The sequence below is a fragment of the Equus quagga genome, chromosome 8, assembly GCF_021613505.1.
Source record: "Equus quagga isolate Etosha38 chromosome 8, UCLA_HA_Equagga_1.0, whole genome shotgun sequence".
In the NCBI taxonomy this organism is placed as follows: Eukaryota; Metazoa; Chordata; class Mammalia; order Perissodactyla; family Equidae; genus Equus; species Equus quagga.
The window spans coordinates 66556505-66572038 of NC_060274.1; the positions used below are offsets into that span (position 1 = coordinate 66556505).

Consider the following 15534-nt stretch of genomic DNA (forward strand, 5'->3'; position numbering starts at 1 on the left):
GGGCCCGGCGCGGCCCGCGGCCCCAGCCCGCCCAGCCCGACGCCGCCGCCGGCCGCGGCCCCGACCGAGCAGGCGCCGCGGACCAAGGGCCGCCCGAGACGGTCCCCGGAGAGCCACCGGAGGAGCAACTCACCTGAGAGACGGAGCCCCGGCTCGCCCGTGTGCAGAGGTAGCGAGCCCAACCCTTCCGTCCGTCCTCACGGGCTGCGTCTCCCCGACGGTGCCCTCCGTGGAAACGGCAGCCTCTCCGGCTTCTCTTTGCTAGTGCATTCTCGAAGGTGTGAAAGTGGCTTTGGGAATCTCACCCCTGCGCTCGCTGCGGGGCTTGGAGGAGCGGACTGGAAAGCAACTTTTATTTGACCCTCATGCCGCCCCGCAGATTTTCTCTTCCATCACTCGCCTGCATCGAAGGGTTTTTCGGTTTGAGAGCTGATTAGCTCACTCCTGTGTTTGCAGTTTGTAGCGGGGGAAGGAGGAGCTGGGTGAAACACTTAAAAAAACACTCACACAAACTCTCTGGCAGCTGATAAGGTGGAGGTTGTAGTCTCTACAGCCCCTTTGTGCTTTCCTACAAAGTTCCTAACTTGTCCGTGACCGCCGGGAGAATTTCTATTTCTTTTTTGGAGGGATAGTGCATTAGTTATGATGTAAGGATGTCTGTTGGATGTGTAGCGGGACAGTTTTGGATGTGCAATTGAAGTGTATGGTGTTTTTTTTGTTTCTGTTTTTTCGGTCTCCCTCTTCTCTACTTTATATAGTCATATGCATCGGAGCAGTACTGCGCTGGAAACGGTTTCCCAACTCAAGATTTTCATGGTGAATTTCGGAAGCCCTGTTTGTGGAATGTGCTCACTTTTTCCTTCCATTTTTAAGTACACTTAACAGTTCAGTTGAGCTGTTAAAGGATCTCAAGTTTCTTTTTTGTTAGGTGTCAAAGGTAACGGTGAGCTGGTGGATGCTGTCGGCTTCCCTTAATGTTTTCTGTTTTAGTTTGGTTTTGTTTATGTCTAGGGACACAGTGCATGATCTAGTTGAGTCCTGGGAGAGAAGAGGAAGATGAGCCAAAACAGGGACTTAAAGTTCATCAGGGAGAGTGGAGTAGCTAATATTACTAGATACCAGGCTAGAGCTACAGATGCTGCTGCTGCTGCTGCATTGTGGATAGAACCGATCGTACTGAGTGGAAAAAATCTCTGCTTGGAAGGGAAACACTGTGAGCTCTGTACAGTGTTTATGTGGTATGGGAAATTTTTTTAATGGAGTTTTCTTGATGAAGGTCTTAGACCTGGAGAGAGTGATTGTGTTATGATAGATCGCAGTTTTAGTGTTTTTGTTTTACTATTTCTGACCTGTAATTAGCGTGTTGCTGAGGCACTTGTTTTCATACCACTTGATGGTGAGGCAGGGTAGGATATAGTGCATTGGGATGTGTACTTGAGCACCAAGAAATACATCCTGTAATCTGTATGCATCAGGAGGAATTTGCTCCCCCACTCCTCCCCCAGGTCAAGCCAGCTGCTGCAGAAACTGACATCCTCCAGCAAATCCTGAATGAATGAATGAAAACAACGTGATCGCCCTAATAATGACCACGACTGAACACACATCTTTGGCTGTATTTTATAGAAAAGGCCACCATTTTCTAACAGATTAATGCCATATGCAACTCCCTTGCACAGTTTCTAGAGCTATATGAAATGAGAGGCAACAGAAGGAAAAGAAGGCAGCAGTTACATATATTTTGACTGATTTAGCTTCAACAGTGCATAGATTTGGGTTTTGGGATTTTCTTTTAGGGACTAATGTAAGAGCCATAAAATAAGCATTGCACACAGATTGTATACAGAGGATTTTTTGGGCAGAGTAAGAGTAGTTCAGCAATTGCTGCAACAGTATAATGGCTATCTAGCACCTCCTCCCCTTTTGTTGATAAACACTAACATCTTACAACAGATCATAGTACAACTTGTTTTTCGGCGTCCTACAAAAAAGCCTTTCATTGCTTAGGAATTACATGGTCCATCATTAAGTAGTTTTAATGAAATTTGTGATCAGGCTTAAACTATCCTCTTTGTTGTAGTATGGCACATCCGAGTTTAATGCAATTTTAATGCAATCATGATGAAAACGCTTTTCTGAGTCTGGTTGTGCAGCAGACAGATTTGCATCATCAGCTTCTGTTGGGAATGGAAGAGGCTTTTCTGCTGTTTCTAACACCAGGTGATTTTGTCAGTTTCTTACATTGAAGTGATTTTGAATGCAGGCTCTTCTGACCCCAGTTCTCTGATTATATTACCTTTTTGTTACTTCTCCACATCCCGCCTTGCTCCTCTCTACCCAAATTAAAACTGTACAACTAATCTATTCTGTCTTACTTAGCCATTTAAAATTCATACTATGAACAGCTGAACAATTTTTCCAATGATTATCTACTCAGTTTCTTTTGAATTCTGTAAGGTTCTGACTTCAGTGGATTTTAGCCTCCACAGGTCAAGGTTCCTGCTGCTGCTGCTGCAGACACTGACATCACTATACTGCATGAATGAAAAACAACAACGTGCTCCATTTCTTGCTCTCTCCATCTCCTTCCCTTTCTGCACACTTCTCTGTGTGTGTGTGTGTGTGTGTAAGATGGTGTTAGTCTGCATTTGAAACTACATTAGAAAATGTTAAATTAATTGGCTCAAGGGATATGTATTTAGTATAGAGGCATATTGTTTACAAAAAGCTTTAACTGCTATGAGCATTTGGACTAGAGGTGACATAACTGAGCATTCAGTATTTTTTATCTGCTCTGGTGGTTATGGAACAAAATATAAAAGCTTTAAACAATTTTCTTTGTAATTGTCTTACCAGGAAATTATGAAACAACGTAATTTCTAAACATGTTAGATCTTTATTATGTCCCTCTTAAACATTCTTAATATGCATACTTATAGGGTTAAGGCTAGAGTAATAAGGAAATACTCAAATTACTTTGCAAGGCTGAGGAAAAGCTGAATTCTGTAAATAAGTGCAATCAATTTTAATAGGATATTAATTTATAAAATCCAGCAAGAAGATAATCATTTCCTGTTTTTTTGTAGCAGTTTTAGATAATTTAAATAGGTATCGTAATAGGAGATACATAAATCTCCAAACACCTTACTCTATATGGAGGACATGGAGTTTTACAAATTGAAACCATCTTGTTTGTGCATTTGGATCATATTTTTGTTTATATTTTTAAAATTTTTTATAGTTTTAAAACTTCAAGGTTTCTTATTTATATTCATTCTTTACTTCTTCCATTAGCAAAATGTCACCCTCCCCCTTGTTTGGTTCTGAAGGATCTTGAAGTGGTGAATGACAAGCTGCTGAATGTGTCCTCAGGCTCCCTGTGATGTGTTTGTAATAGATGTAAAATCATAAAGTATTATGCAAATAGATATTTTTTTGTGATGGTAATACATAAAGTCTACCTTTGAGATAAATAGAACAACTCAAATGAGAATATAGCAGGATGTTAATGTTAAAATTAATGATCTTTAAGCTAAAGTCATTAGTAACAACCAAAAGAAGATATAATAAAGTTCTTAAACCTCGTAGAGCAAAACCTATGGATTTAAAAACAGAACAAATACTCACAGTTTTACTGTGCAAGATAGTAACAATTGCAAATCCTCTTGTGGGTTTTTTTGTAAAGACTGAATATTAGGATGAATGACAGATTCTATAAAAACAGTTGCATCAGAGTACTCTGGATGCGGAATACTGCTTATTTTTAAGTGTACCAAATCTAGTAACAAAAACATGGAAGGGCTTGTCATTTATATAGCTCCTGCTATGGAAAATAGCATGCGTTGAGTCCTGATTTAATAACAGATTTATTTAGGCCTAATACTCTAACAGATTATTACTCTGGAGCGAAATTTAATTAGAATTTTTTGTGAGTATCTTGAGAGCCTTATTGGTTTATACATTAAGAAGTTATGATTATGTTTTAAAAGAAAATACAAGGCTAGCCAGCGTATAATGTTGAATGACTGCATGCAATGTGTATGTGCGTCTGTTTTAATCAATTAATTTGCTTTCAGTTTTTTATCTTTTCATTACGTTTCCCTTTTAGAATCATTTTTATGCTCTACTAGGTTTGTGGAATGCCAGCATTTTTAATTACTATTTTTCTCTTGCTTTTAAAGTTACTCAGACATTGTCATCCTATAAAGTTACTTTTTAGGCTGATATTCTTGGAAATTAAGGTCCTCCTCCTGTCCCCCTTTTTTAAAATTAACTTTCTTAGAGCGCATAGAGGAACTTGTTTCAAAGCTTTCCTGTACTAGAGCGAAAATAGTTAAAGTTTTGGCTTCTTTATCTAAAGCAACAGGTTTCAAATATTGATTTTTGGAAAAGGTTTTTAGCCTTTGAGAACTACACTAAGTATCAGCAACATTCATTATTTATGTATCTAACTTTTCCCATCATTTATGGTGTGTAAAATTTCTGGATCAGTGGGTGAATAGCAAAATAGATAAGTGAGTTTATAGAAGTTGTTTTTAAATTAGTGTCATATATTCAGAGATTATATTCTTCTCAAGTAACTATTATGCTATACATACTGAATATTGTATATCTAAGATACATAAAAGCACCTAGGTCAGTTTAACTGTATGTAAAGTTTTGTGTGTATTGAACTAACAATTATTTCATTATTTACAGTACTTTTTATGGAAAGATACTTCATTCACTGAACTGTACATTTCTTGAAGGATTTAATGCAAATTTGCATTTATATGTCAGGGAAATGTTGAAGGGTAATGGCATCCTTGTGATTTGTATTTTATTTGTGATAATGTGGACTAAATGTGAGTAAGAAAACAAAGGAATACTTGGGCTTCATGGCAATGAATAACAGTGAAAATAAATGGCAGTGTTCAACAAATGGCTAATAGGTTTTTCTTCAGTCTGAAATTTAAAAATTTTCTAAAAGCCTGTTTTATCAAAACTTTCACATCTAGCTAATAATCTGCCAAGGAGTATATACTAATGACTTTGTTATTCTTAATTTTAGTTCTGCCTTTTCTCTGGAACTTGAAATTCCTAGGCATCACTGAGCTAGGCTTTTCCACAACACCTGTCCTGGGTCTGTGCCTAGCACTGTTGTCTTTTGTCTTGAGTATATAATTTTGTTCTCTTATTAAATGTCAAAAAACCCAAATCACTGATGTTGTTTCTGTCCTGTATACTGTTTATTTTAAAAAGAGCTTGAACTTAGCTAACTGATGATGGTCTCTGAGTTTACCAAAAGTAGGTGGAGGAAAGAGAGAACACTACTCATTCTTGACACAGAAAGCCTAAGGAACTCATGGAAAAGCCAGAAGCCACCTCTCTTTCCCTCTACCCTTCTTCTGGACCCCTGGAACTGGCCATGACTGTACCCATCATCTAGCTGATTCTAGAAGAATAAGATTCGTGCTTATTCTGTAAAACAAATTATAATGAACTAGTAGTAATTGTGAAGAAAATAAGGATTTTACTTATATTATGAACAAATTATGGAAAAATACTTTTCTAGTATTTCATTTTATCAGGAACAAACATGGCAGATACCTTTAAGCAGTATTGTTTATTTCAAGTGAGTGTTATTGAGGCAAATAGCAGGAGGAGGGAAGTTCATGAATACCTCAGTAACTTCCCCTATATTATTTTGTCTATTTGTAGGTAGAAAGGAAAAAAAATTTGAGTGCTTACTATATATAAGGCAGTGTATACTTTCATTCATTGAGAGTGGATTTGAAATGCAAATCTGATTCAAGATCCAGTGTTCATTCCACAAGACAATCCTGTAGCTCCTAATTCAAAAAGACTCTGATGTTGATGATCAGCTGTGATTTTTGAGCTAAAAGAATTCTAAAGAATAGGTTTTCTATTGTTGCCACAGAACTATTATGCGGTGCCGGGAAAGGCTTTGACATTTTCAGAATGTCTAGAAATGTAAGACCTAGGATGGTGAATGTAACTGAAATAGAATATGGATGGATTGGTCATATTTCCCCATTTGTTTCTTACATAAAAGTGTGTGTGTGTGTGTGTGTGTGAGAGAGAGAGAGAGAGAGAGAGAGACCAAGTCAGAGAGTGAGAAGTCCTTGTTCCTAAGGGCTCAAGGATATGAACTTGATTGTCTGGCCCTCCTTATGTCTAGAGTCTGTGTTCTTGAATCATATTGAGCAGAAATACTTTTCTTCATGAACATTAAAAGTTAGTTGTAGAGCCAGCCCTGATGGCCAGTGGTTCAAGTGCAGTACTTGCTGCTTGGGCGGCCCAGATTTGTTTCCCGATCGTGGAACCACACCACCCATTTGTCAGTTGCCATGCTGTGGTGGCAGCTCACATGGAGCTAGAATGACTTACAACCAGGATATACAACTGTGCACTGGGGCTTTGGGGAGGAGAAAAAAAAGGAAAGAGAAAAACTTGGCTATTGATTAAAAAATGAAAAAAGTCAGTTATACATGGTGGTGGTAAACTGATGAATAGTTCAGGAATAACTAAGCAGAAAGCTTGGTCTCAAAGTGATTGTCCCAGCAAGTGGTGCCAGGTTAATCAGGCCCTCCCAAGACCTAACAGTCATCACTGCAATTTGTGTGTTTGAACTCTGTATGTTTGTAACTTAATGAAGTGCTACCATGGTGCACACCTTAATGGTGGCTCAGCAAAAATGAGAATGAGTTAAAGAAACTAGTGACACTTGTTACTGGGTAGTAAGGTCAGTGTCCAAAATTGTCTTCCAAGTTATTAGAATTAAGAAATCCACTAAAGATCTGAATGTGTTTCATAACAAGAAGGCAAAAACTGCGACACCTTGCTGCCTGGTGTTACTAAAGATCAAATACCTACCAACTACTGACAGTAATAGCTCCTTATTTAGCCAGTATGGCCACAGGTAGAACTTTCGTGAATAGTCCATTTAGCTAATTTTAACTTTTACATTACTAAAAAGTTAACTATTTTGTGAAACATTTTATAAAATTATTATACAATTGTTTTCTTAAGCAGAACAAACAAGACATAAATGAACTCTGTGGCTTAATTAGTTTTATTAAGGCCTATTATATACCTAATAAAATGATTACTATAGATAGTATTGAATGTAAGATTGAGTGAGCACTGACTGACAACTAGAGTTGCCTTATAACTGATGCTGTACATTTGCTTTTGGGATTGTCTTTTTTCTGATGAAGGTGAAATGAAGCAATGTGTGGCTACATTATTCCTTGGTAGGGTAACATGGCTCTTTTCTCTAGAATTGCAAGTTAAAGATCAAAGAGAGTATTTTCGAAATGGTTCCATAAAAGAGTCTTAGAAACAAAATGGTATACTGGAAAATATTAGATTTGGAGTCGAGAGACTTAGGTTCTGTTTCCAGTTTTAACATTTGACTTATAGCAAATCACTAACTTCTCGTATCTTATTTTTCTCTCTTGAAAATGAGAGTAGTAGGATTTTTAAGAGTTTGATTGGGTAGGGAAAAGATTCTGCTATTGAAAGAAAGTAAATTTATTAAACTAGATAGATAATAATCATTCTTTTTTGACATTTTCTCCGCAGCTTTACTGATGTATAATTGATGAATAAAAATTGTATATGTTTAAGGTGTACAAGGTGATAATTTGGTGTATATATATATATATATATATATACATAGTGAGATGATTACTACAGTCAGGCTATTTAACACATCTGTCACCTCACATAATTACCTTTTTTTTTGGTGTATGATGAGAACACTTAAGATCTACTCTTAGCAAATTTCAAGTATGCAATACAGTAATATTAACTATAGTCAGTGTGCTATACATTAGATCTCCAGAACTTATTCATCTTATAACTGCAAGTTTGTACCCTTTGACTAGCATCTCCCCATTTACCTCTACCCTGCCAGCCCCTGGCAACCACCATTCTACTCTCTCCTTCTATGAATTCAATTTTTTTAGATTCCACATGTAAGTGAGATCTTACAGTACTTGTTTTTCTGTGTCTGGCTTATGTCACTTAACACAGTGTCCTCCAAATTCTTCTATGTTGTTGCCAATGGCAGGATCTCCTTCTTTTTTAAGGCTATGTGATATTCCTGTGTGTGTGTGTGTGTGTGTGTGTGTGTGTATGTATACGAATATGTATATGTATCACATTTATCCATTCCTCCATCAGCGGACACTTCTGTTGTTTCCATATCATAGCTCTTGTGACTGCTGCTGCATTGAAAACAGGAGAGCAGATACCTCTTCAGGATACTGATTTCATTTCCTTTGGATATATACCTAGAAGTGGGATTGCTGGATCATGTGATAGTTGTATTTTTAATTTTTTGGGGAATCTCCATACTGTTTTCCATAGTGGCTGCACCAGTTTACATTCCCACCAACGGTGTGCAAGGGTTACCGTTTCTCTACATCCTCAGTGAGGTGACGCTTATCTCTTGTCTTGCTGATAATAGCCATTCTAACAGATGTGAGGTGATATCTCATTGTGGTTTTAATTTGCATTTCACTGATAATTAGTGATGTTGAGCACCTTTTTGTGTACCTGTTGGCCATTTATATCTCTTCTTTGGAAAAACGTCTATTCAGATCCTTTGCCCATTTTTTAACTGGGTTATTTCTTTTTCTGCTATTGAGTTTTATGGGTGCTTTCAAATTTTGGATATTAACTCCCTATCAGATGTATGGATTGCAGATATTTTCTTCCGTTTCATAGCTTGCCTTTTCTTTTTGTTATGGTTTCCTTTGCTGTGCAAAAGCTGTTTAGTTTGATGTAATCCCACTTGTTTATTTTTGCTTTTGGTGTCACATCCAAAACATCATTGTCAAGACTTATGTCAGGGAGCCTTTTTCCTGTATTTTCTTCTAGGAATTTTCTGGTTTCATGTCTTATATTTAAGTCTCTAATCCATTTCGAGTTAATTTTGTGTATGGTGTAAGTTTCATTTTTTTCACATGGATATCCAGTTTTCCCAACACCATTTATTGAAGAGACTATCCTTTTCCCATTGTGTATTCTTGGCACCCTTGTCAAAGATTAGTTGAGTGTATGTGCGTGGGTCTATTTCTGGGCTCTCTGCTTTGGTCCTTTGATCTCTGTGTCTGTTTTTGTGCCAGTACCATATTGTTTTGATTATTATAGCACTGTATAGACTAGATGATTTTTAATAAAATTAGTTATAATTTGTTGAGCTTTTATGTCAGCCACTAGTCTTCACTGGAGCCCAATGTAGAGAACTCTTATAACCTTTCTTCACAGATAAGGAAGTGACATCTTGAGAAGTTAAATAATTTGCCCAAAGTCAGGCAGCACGCACAGAGGGTCTAGAAGGCCCATGTAACTCTCTGAATTCCGCCTTCAAGTTAGCTGAAAGTTAGTTTTGGAACCCAATTAATTGGGGCCAGAAAGGCATACACAATGGATTGTCCCATTGCTTATACAATTAAGTCATGAAAGGCCAAAAATAGCATTAGGGGGTTGTGTGAAGAGAAAGCTAAATGGGACTAGCCTCTAGGGTCCACAGAACTTAAAACAGCTGCAGTATTCGCAGTGATTCAAGCCTCAGGTATGCGTATAAGAATGTCATAGCGCTTCCGAACCTTATTATCCCATCAGTAGGCCTTCCTCCTGGTCCTTAAAGGACTTACCACTTTGTTAAGACAGAATTTAGATTTAACTTTTTAAAACTACCTTTCACCTGAAATCTCAAAATCTGCGTAGAATAAGGTCTTTTGTATTTTCATATTTGACAGTGTAAGCTTTACATTATAATAAAGCATCATAAGGCTCCATTCAACCCTACCATTATGATTCTTTACTTTTACTATCCTTTGATATTTTAGCAGCATTCAAAATAGTATCTTTTTATATATCACTCTGATGGCAAAACAAGGTGAACTATCTTCTCAATTTACACCTGCTTGTGCTGTCAGTTTTTTATGTTTGCTGATGTGATGTAGAAAAGAGATTTCAATCTCCATTTTAATAATTTCTTTCAGGCGTTTTGGCATTTTTTGAGTGTCACTTGTGCTTACTCTAAGCTCTCTTAATAGTCAATGTGGAACATGAGTCCTTTCATAAGTAACATTAGAAATACCTTGATTATTATGATACTAAAAATGTTATATACAGTCTAAGTGATGGATAAAGTTTCTCATGAGATTTCTTCTGTAATTATATTTACTCTTCTAGTTAAATACATCAGTTATAAATTGAATTAGTGAAGTAATGTTTGTATCTTAGAAAATAATTAAAACTAGTAAAGGTCAATTGCTCAGGGTTTCATCAGGTCTAGCCATAAAAGACTTTGCTATTCTCATGTAGACTTGTGATCTTTCCATGAAGGTTCAAAAAGATCATAGTAAAATATAGATTTGTTTATATATTAACTGATAGTTTGTAAACAAAGTATATTTATGATACCTTTGAGAGTTCTGTGACAATGTCATTTTCTTTCTTTTGAAGTATTTTTGAAGGTAATCTGAGGCATCACCCTGAAAAGAATCATCTGTCCTTTGCCTGCTTAAAGTCAGGTGATTTAAATGTCTACTACTTACTAAACAGGAGTTAGCAAACATTGCTAAATGCAGTTTCATTAGTATTATAAAATTGGGGAGTTAGACTGTGCTCAGAAGTAGGTTTTTGAAAAACCTACAGTATTCTGCAATATTTTGATCAGATAGCTTAAAAACACTTATTTTAAAATCCCATTCATTCTTTCCATGCCAAAGTGGCCCATTTGAAAACACCTGGTTCAGTCAGTTGCATTTGCTGACCCCTTCTCTTTTTGGTTAACATGGCCAAAGATTAGTGTAGCTTTAATGTAGTTTCAGTGGTAACTATTCATTCATTCAAGACACGTTTCTTTCAGGTATTGTACAATTGTGGGTAGTATGTTGCTGAGTAAAACTAATGGATTTTCTCCCTCCTCCGCACAAGAAATATTTATTGAATCCCTACTATGTCTGAGGGATTCTATTTGACCCTTACAGAATGCATATTCTAGGTGCAGTTGGTGTGCTCAAATTCGTATTTCTCAACAAGGTCAGTTTATTTAAAATCTGCAAAAAATTTGGGGCTGGCCCCGTGGCCGAGTGTTTAAGTTCGCGCGCACCGCTTCAGGCGGCCCAGTGTTTCGTTGGTTTGAATCCTGGGCGCGGACATGGCACTGCTCATCAAACCATGCTGAGGCAGCGTCCCACATGCCACAACTAGAAGGACTCACAACGAAGAATATACAACTATGTACCGGGGGGCTTTGGGGAGAAAAAGGAAAAAATAAAATCTTTAAAAAAAAATCTGCAAAAAATTTGAACCACTATTTTCTCAGAGCTTTGGACTTCATATATGAATTATTATGTTTCTGTGTTTACCTGTGTTAGTTAGGTTGAGGTTTTTAGTGTTCTTTTTTGCATACCAAATACTCTGTTTATATGTGTTTTTCTTTCATTAAATGAAGCTTAGGGAGCTTCATCCTGTAGCTTCTGTAATATATCTCGGTCTAAGTTATATTGCTGCCTAGACATATTATAATATTCTGCTATAGTTTGGCCTAGCATAATGATGTTATTGACACTTTGCTTTCTCTGCACACTCATACACATACATCCTCTCAGATTTCTGAACTTTATTGTTGGATGTGCCTTCTTGTATAGAAATGTAGTAATAATAATAAAGTAATAATGTTGTGTAGTAGTACCTGGATAGTGGTGCCCTCTGAGGCTATTGAGATGAGTGGGATTTGCTTTGACTAAATATCTGCTATTACTGAGCTAGAATAGAAAATAAGCTTTTCATATGTTGTATTAACATTTACTTGCTATCTTGGTTGAATGTACAGTGACTTATCTTTATTAGATAATAAATTTACTCAGAATGTACTTGTTTTCAATTTTTATCTATTTGTAGTTTTTACCTTAAAGAATTATTAGCATTATAGCCTTTAGTATTCCTATTGAGTTATGTTAGTTAGTCTTTAGGACAGTTGCCCTATTCTACTTTGTATTAAGCCATGTAGTCAGAAAATAACATCTTTATACAGATATTCCTATTTGCTGAAATAAATACTACACTTAATCTCATGGTAGAACAGATGCTAGGTGAATCATTTTCTGAATTTTTTTTTTTAATATATTACGTATGGAACATTGAAGAAAAGCTTATAGCCCATGAATATAAACATATAATAAACCATTTAAAATTGCATGTAAGAATTTTAGGAAATAGAAAGGCATAGGAAAAGTAATGAAATAAATTATTGTTAATATTTATTTTGCTCATTTTTAAATATTACTCCGTTTTTGAATTAAATGCCTCAAAACGTAAAAGGAAGTAAATATATAGTAGCTGAATCTTTGATTAGACTCATTGTATTATTCCCATAGTTAATACAGCAATTCTAGAGGTTTTGACAGTTTAGTTATGATTTTTCATCTGTCTTAACCCATCTTAATGTTTCTGTAACCCTTTTCAGGGTAATTTTGGTGGATATGCATGCTTCACCAAAAAGCACCTTGTTGTTGTTAGCATTCCAGCATCCAGCACGATGTCTGATGCTTTGAAGGCTCTGCAGTAAATGTTTGTTAAATCCTTATGTGGAATTTACATAGAGATTTCTGTTTTAGCTATATATGTAGCTGGGTTCAAATCACTAAACAGTGATTATTATGGCATGTAGTCCTATAAATATCTGACAAAGATGAAAATTAATAGATATACTTATGTTGGCCGTTTTCTAAAATGCCTAATGGTTTAGGTAACTGATGGCCTTTATTTTCATTTAGGGCCTATCGTTCACTAGTGTGTAAGCTTGGAAAAGTTCTGATTGAGACTTTGACATAAAATAGGAGCTGGGTGCTTGTGCTGGTAGAAATAGGTGGGACAAAGATGAATGATGTAAGGACAGTCCACATTTTGAAAGATGGAAGATACATTTCTAAAGAGTGAGTTTCTGAGTTACGTTTAGAGTTCTGTTATGTAAATTTTGGTCTAGTGAGGCTTCATGGAATCAGCTTCTGAAGCTGTTATATTTAGAGAAACGTAAACCAGCATGCTCACAATTTGGTGGGCTTTTTCAATTAAAAATCTAAATGTTTTATAGTCTTTTTCCCCTAAAGATTGGCACCTGAGCTAACATCTGTTGCCAATCTTCTCTTTTTTGTCCCCTTGTTCTCCTTCCCAAAGCCCCCCAGTGCATAGTTGTAGATCCTTCTAGTTGTGGCATGTGGGACTTCCCCTCAGCATGGCTTGACAAGCGGTGTCATGTCCGCTCTCAGGATCTGAACCAGCGAAACCCTGGGCCACCGAGGCGGAGCATGTTAACTTCACCACTAGGCCATGGGACTGGCCCCTATAGTCTCTTACAGACCATGATTATACTAAGCTCCAAGTAAGGAGAATGTAAATTACATATTAATTTATACTTCATTATAATGTAAAAATTTTAAACTGTAGAGCAGATTTTGGGGTGGTTATTTACTTTAGAGAATTTCTAACTTATGTGCAAGTAAAAGTATTCAATTTACCAACGTGTTATTTACACAAACTTTTTAGGAAGTCAGTTACACAAGGTTCGGGTTCGTCTGAGGTTGTAATAACATATTACTGAATAGTGTGATTTCTCATTGCTGCATAAAATGTTCTACTGACATTTAGCAGAATTAACTAATATCCTAAGAAGTTGTTATAAATGAACATGAATAGATCTTTTCCATTCCCTTTCTAGTCTGAGTTTAGAGAGTCTAAGAAATTTGGTATTTAAATAACCCCTTAAAGGGAAAGAACTCCTGTGCTAATGATTTTTTTTCTCATATTTCTCTGTGGAAAGGTATGCTTTTAAAATATATAAATATTCCAAGGCTTTTTCTGGAATATTTTGTCCTTATAAAAAGAAGTTATTATTTCAGTTATAATTTTCTGGTAAGCTGTTCCTAACGAGCTCCATGGAGGAAGTATTTCTTCCTGCGTGAAAAACTTTCACACAACTTTCTACTGTTATTAATGTCAGGAGGACAAAGCAGTAAGTAAGCTTAATTAGACTAGACATATGATTAATGCTGTGGATTATGATTCTGTTTATAATTAAATATTCCTTCAGGCTGATTTTAACTTAAAGTTTCTGTATGTATTTAAGGACCAAGAAATTAATTGGCCAACTAATCGTTTATTCCTAAAGTCTACACAATATAGGTGTGTGTGTGTTTGTATGGGGGGTGTGTGTAAGAGAGACAAGGCCCTTAAGTTCACCTTTGTTTCTCAGCGATCATTAGATAATCACTGGCTCCTGATTCTTTGTCCATGTAGAGTAGAGATTCATGGTCATCTTTTCGTAATCTTCTAAGTAATTTTAATATACTGAGTGGTAGTGACTTAGGGATTTTGCTTATATCATATGAAAGAAAACCAAAGGACATCTAACTAGACATAATTCTGAACCTCTTCTTTGTGATTATGGGGAAATCTATTTATGATATTACCATTATATTTCCTTCCTGGAGGCATATCTTAAATGCTGAATTCTTTAACTAAACTGTTTCCTTCAGGGTTACTTGGTAAAAATAAGTTTGTTGGAGGGTTTAGAGAAACTAATTAATCAGTTTGAATATAAATTCCCTTCTCTGAATCATCTAACATAGTTTTGAATGACAGTCTAGTTAACTGCAGTTTAATTTTCTTAACTAACGTGTGATCATTTTCTCTGCTGGAATTGGCTTTGTGATTTTTGAGCAGAAGATTATGTTGGTATTTAAATTCAAAGTTGAAACAAGCATTGAAAGGTATAGCTACTGCATTTCTGCTGACTGGACTGGGTGTTCTTACAGGTGGTGCTTGTGTACAGCAAGGTAAACCAGACGTGATCCTTACATTCTGCAACTTCACATATACAGATATTTTAAAATATCATTATAACTGTATTTGGATGTTTTGCTCATGCTCTCTACCTTCTTGCTGGTCTTGTTACCATCTATATGAAAAGTTTTCATTTAACGTGTATTTGACCTGTATTTCGCAGAGTACACTATATCATGCTCCCTTAGGTAACATGCTTTGAAAAGTGACCTAGTGTATTTTTCTATGCTACTGAGAGAAAACAACTTTAATAAGTTTTACTCTATAAAATTTCCTATTTGGGTCATGTGCTTTAATTTTTCCCATGTAATAAAATTATAAGTACAATTGTCAAGAGTAGTGAATTATTTAAGTTTGAACTTGGTACAGAAATGGAGTTGAATGGTTTCTTTTGTTTGTTTATTGGCACTTTGGAACACAGCCTTGGTTGAAACTTTCAGATCCAGAGCATCAAGTTGGGTTCTTACTTCCTGCCAGCATAATCGTTGACTTTTCCTCTGCTCTCATTTCTCCCATCCTGCTCATCGCCGTTTCTTGTCCCATCTCCTCAGAATTATCTTCTGAATCTGGTGGCTTCTTTCCATCCCCTCCATGTCTTAATTATTACTTCTTGCTCGGCCTGTTGGAACTACCACCTCTTCCGTGGTTTCCCCTGCTATCAGTCTT

The 15534-nt window shown here is 36.3% G+C and overlaps 1 protein-coding gene across 1 annotated transcript in view; it reads left to right on the top strand.

The window, feature by feature from the left end:
* GLCCI1 (glucocorticoid induced 1) overlaps nucleotides 1–15534 on the top strand; it is a 102356-nt gene that overhangs the window by 1193 nt on the left and 85629 nt on the right. The window contains exon 2 of the mRNA XM_046669424.1: nucleotides 11–169. Within this exon, the coding sequence (XP_046525380.1) occupies nucleotides 11–169 (159 nt within the window). The remainder of the gene's footprint in view (nucleotides 1–10; nucleotides 170–15534) is intronic.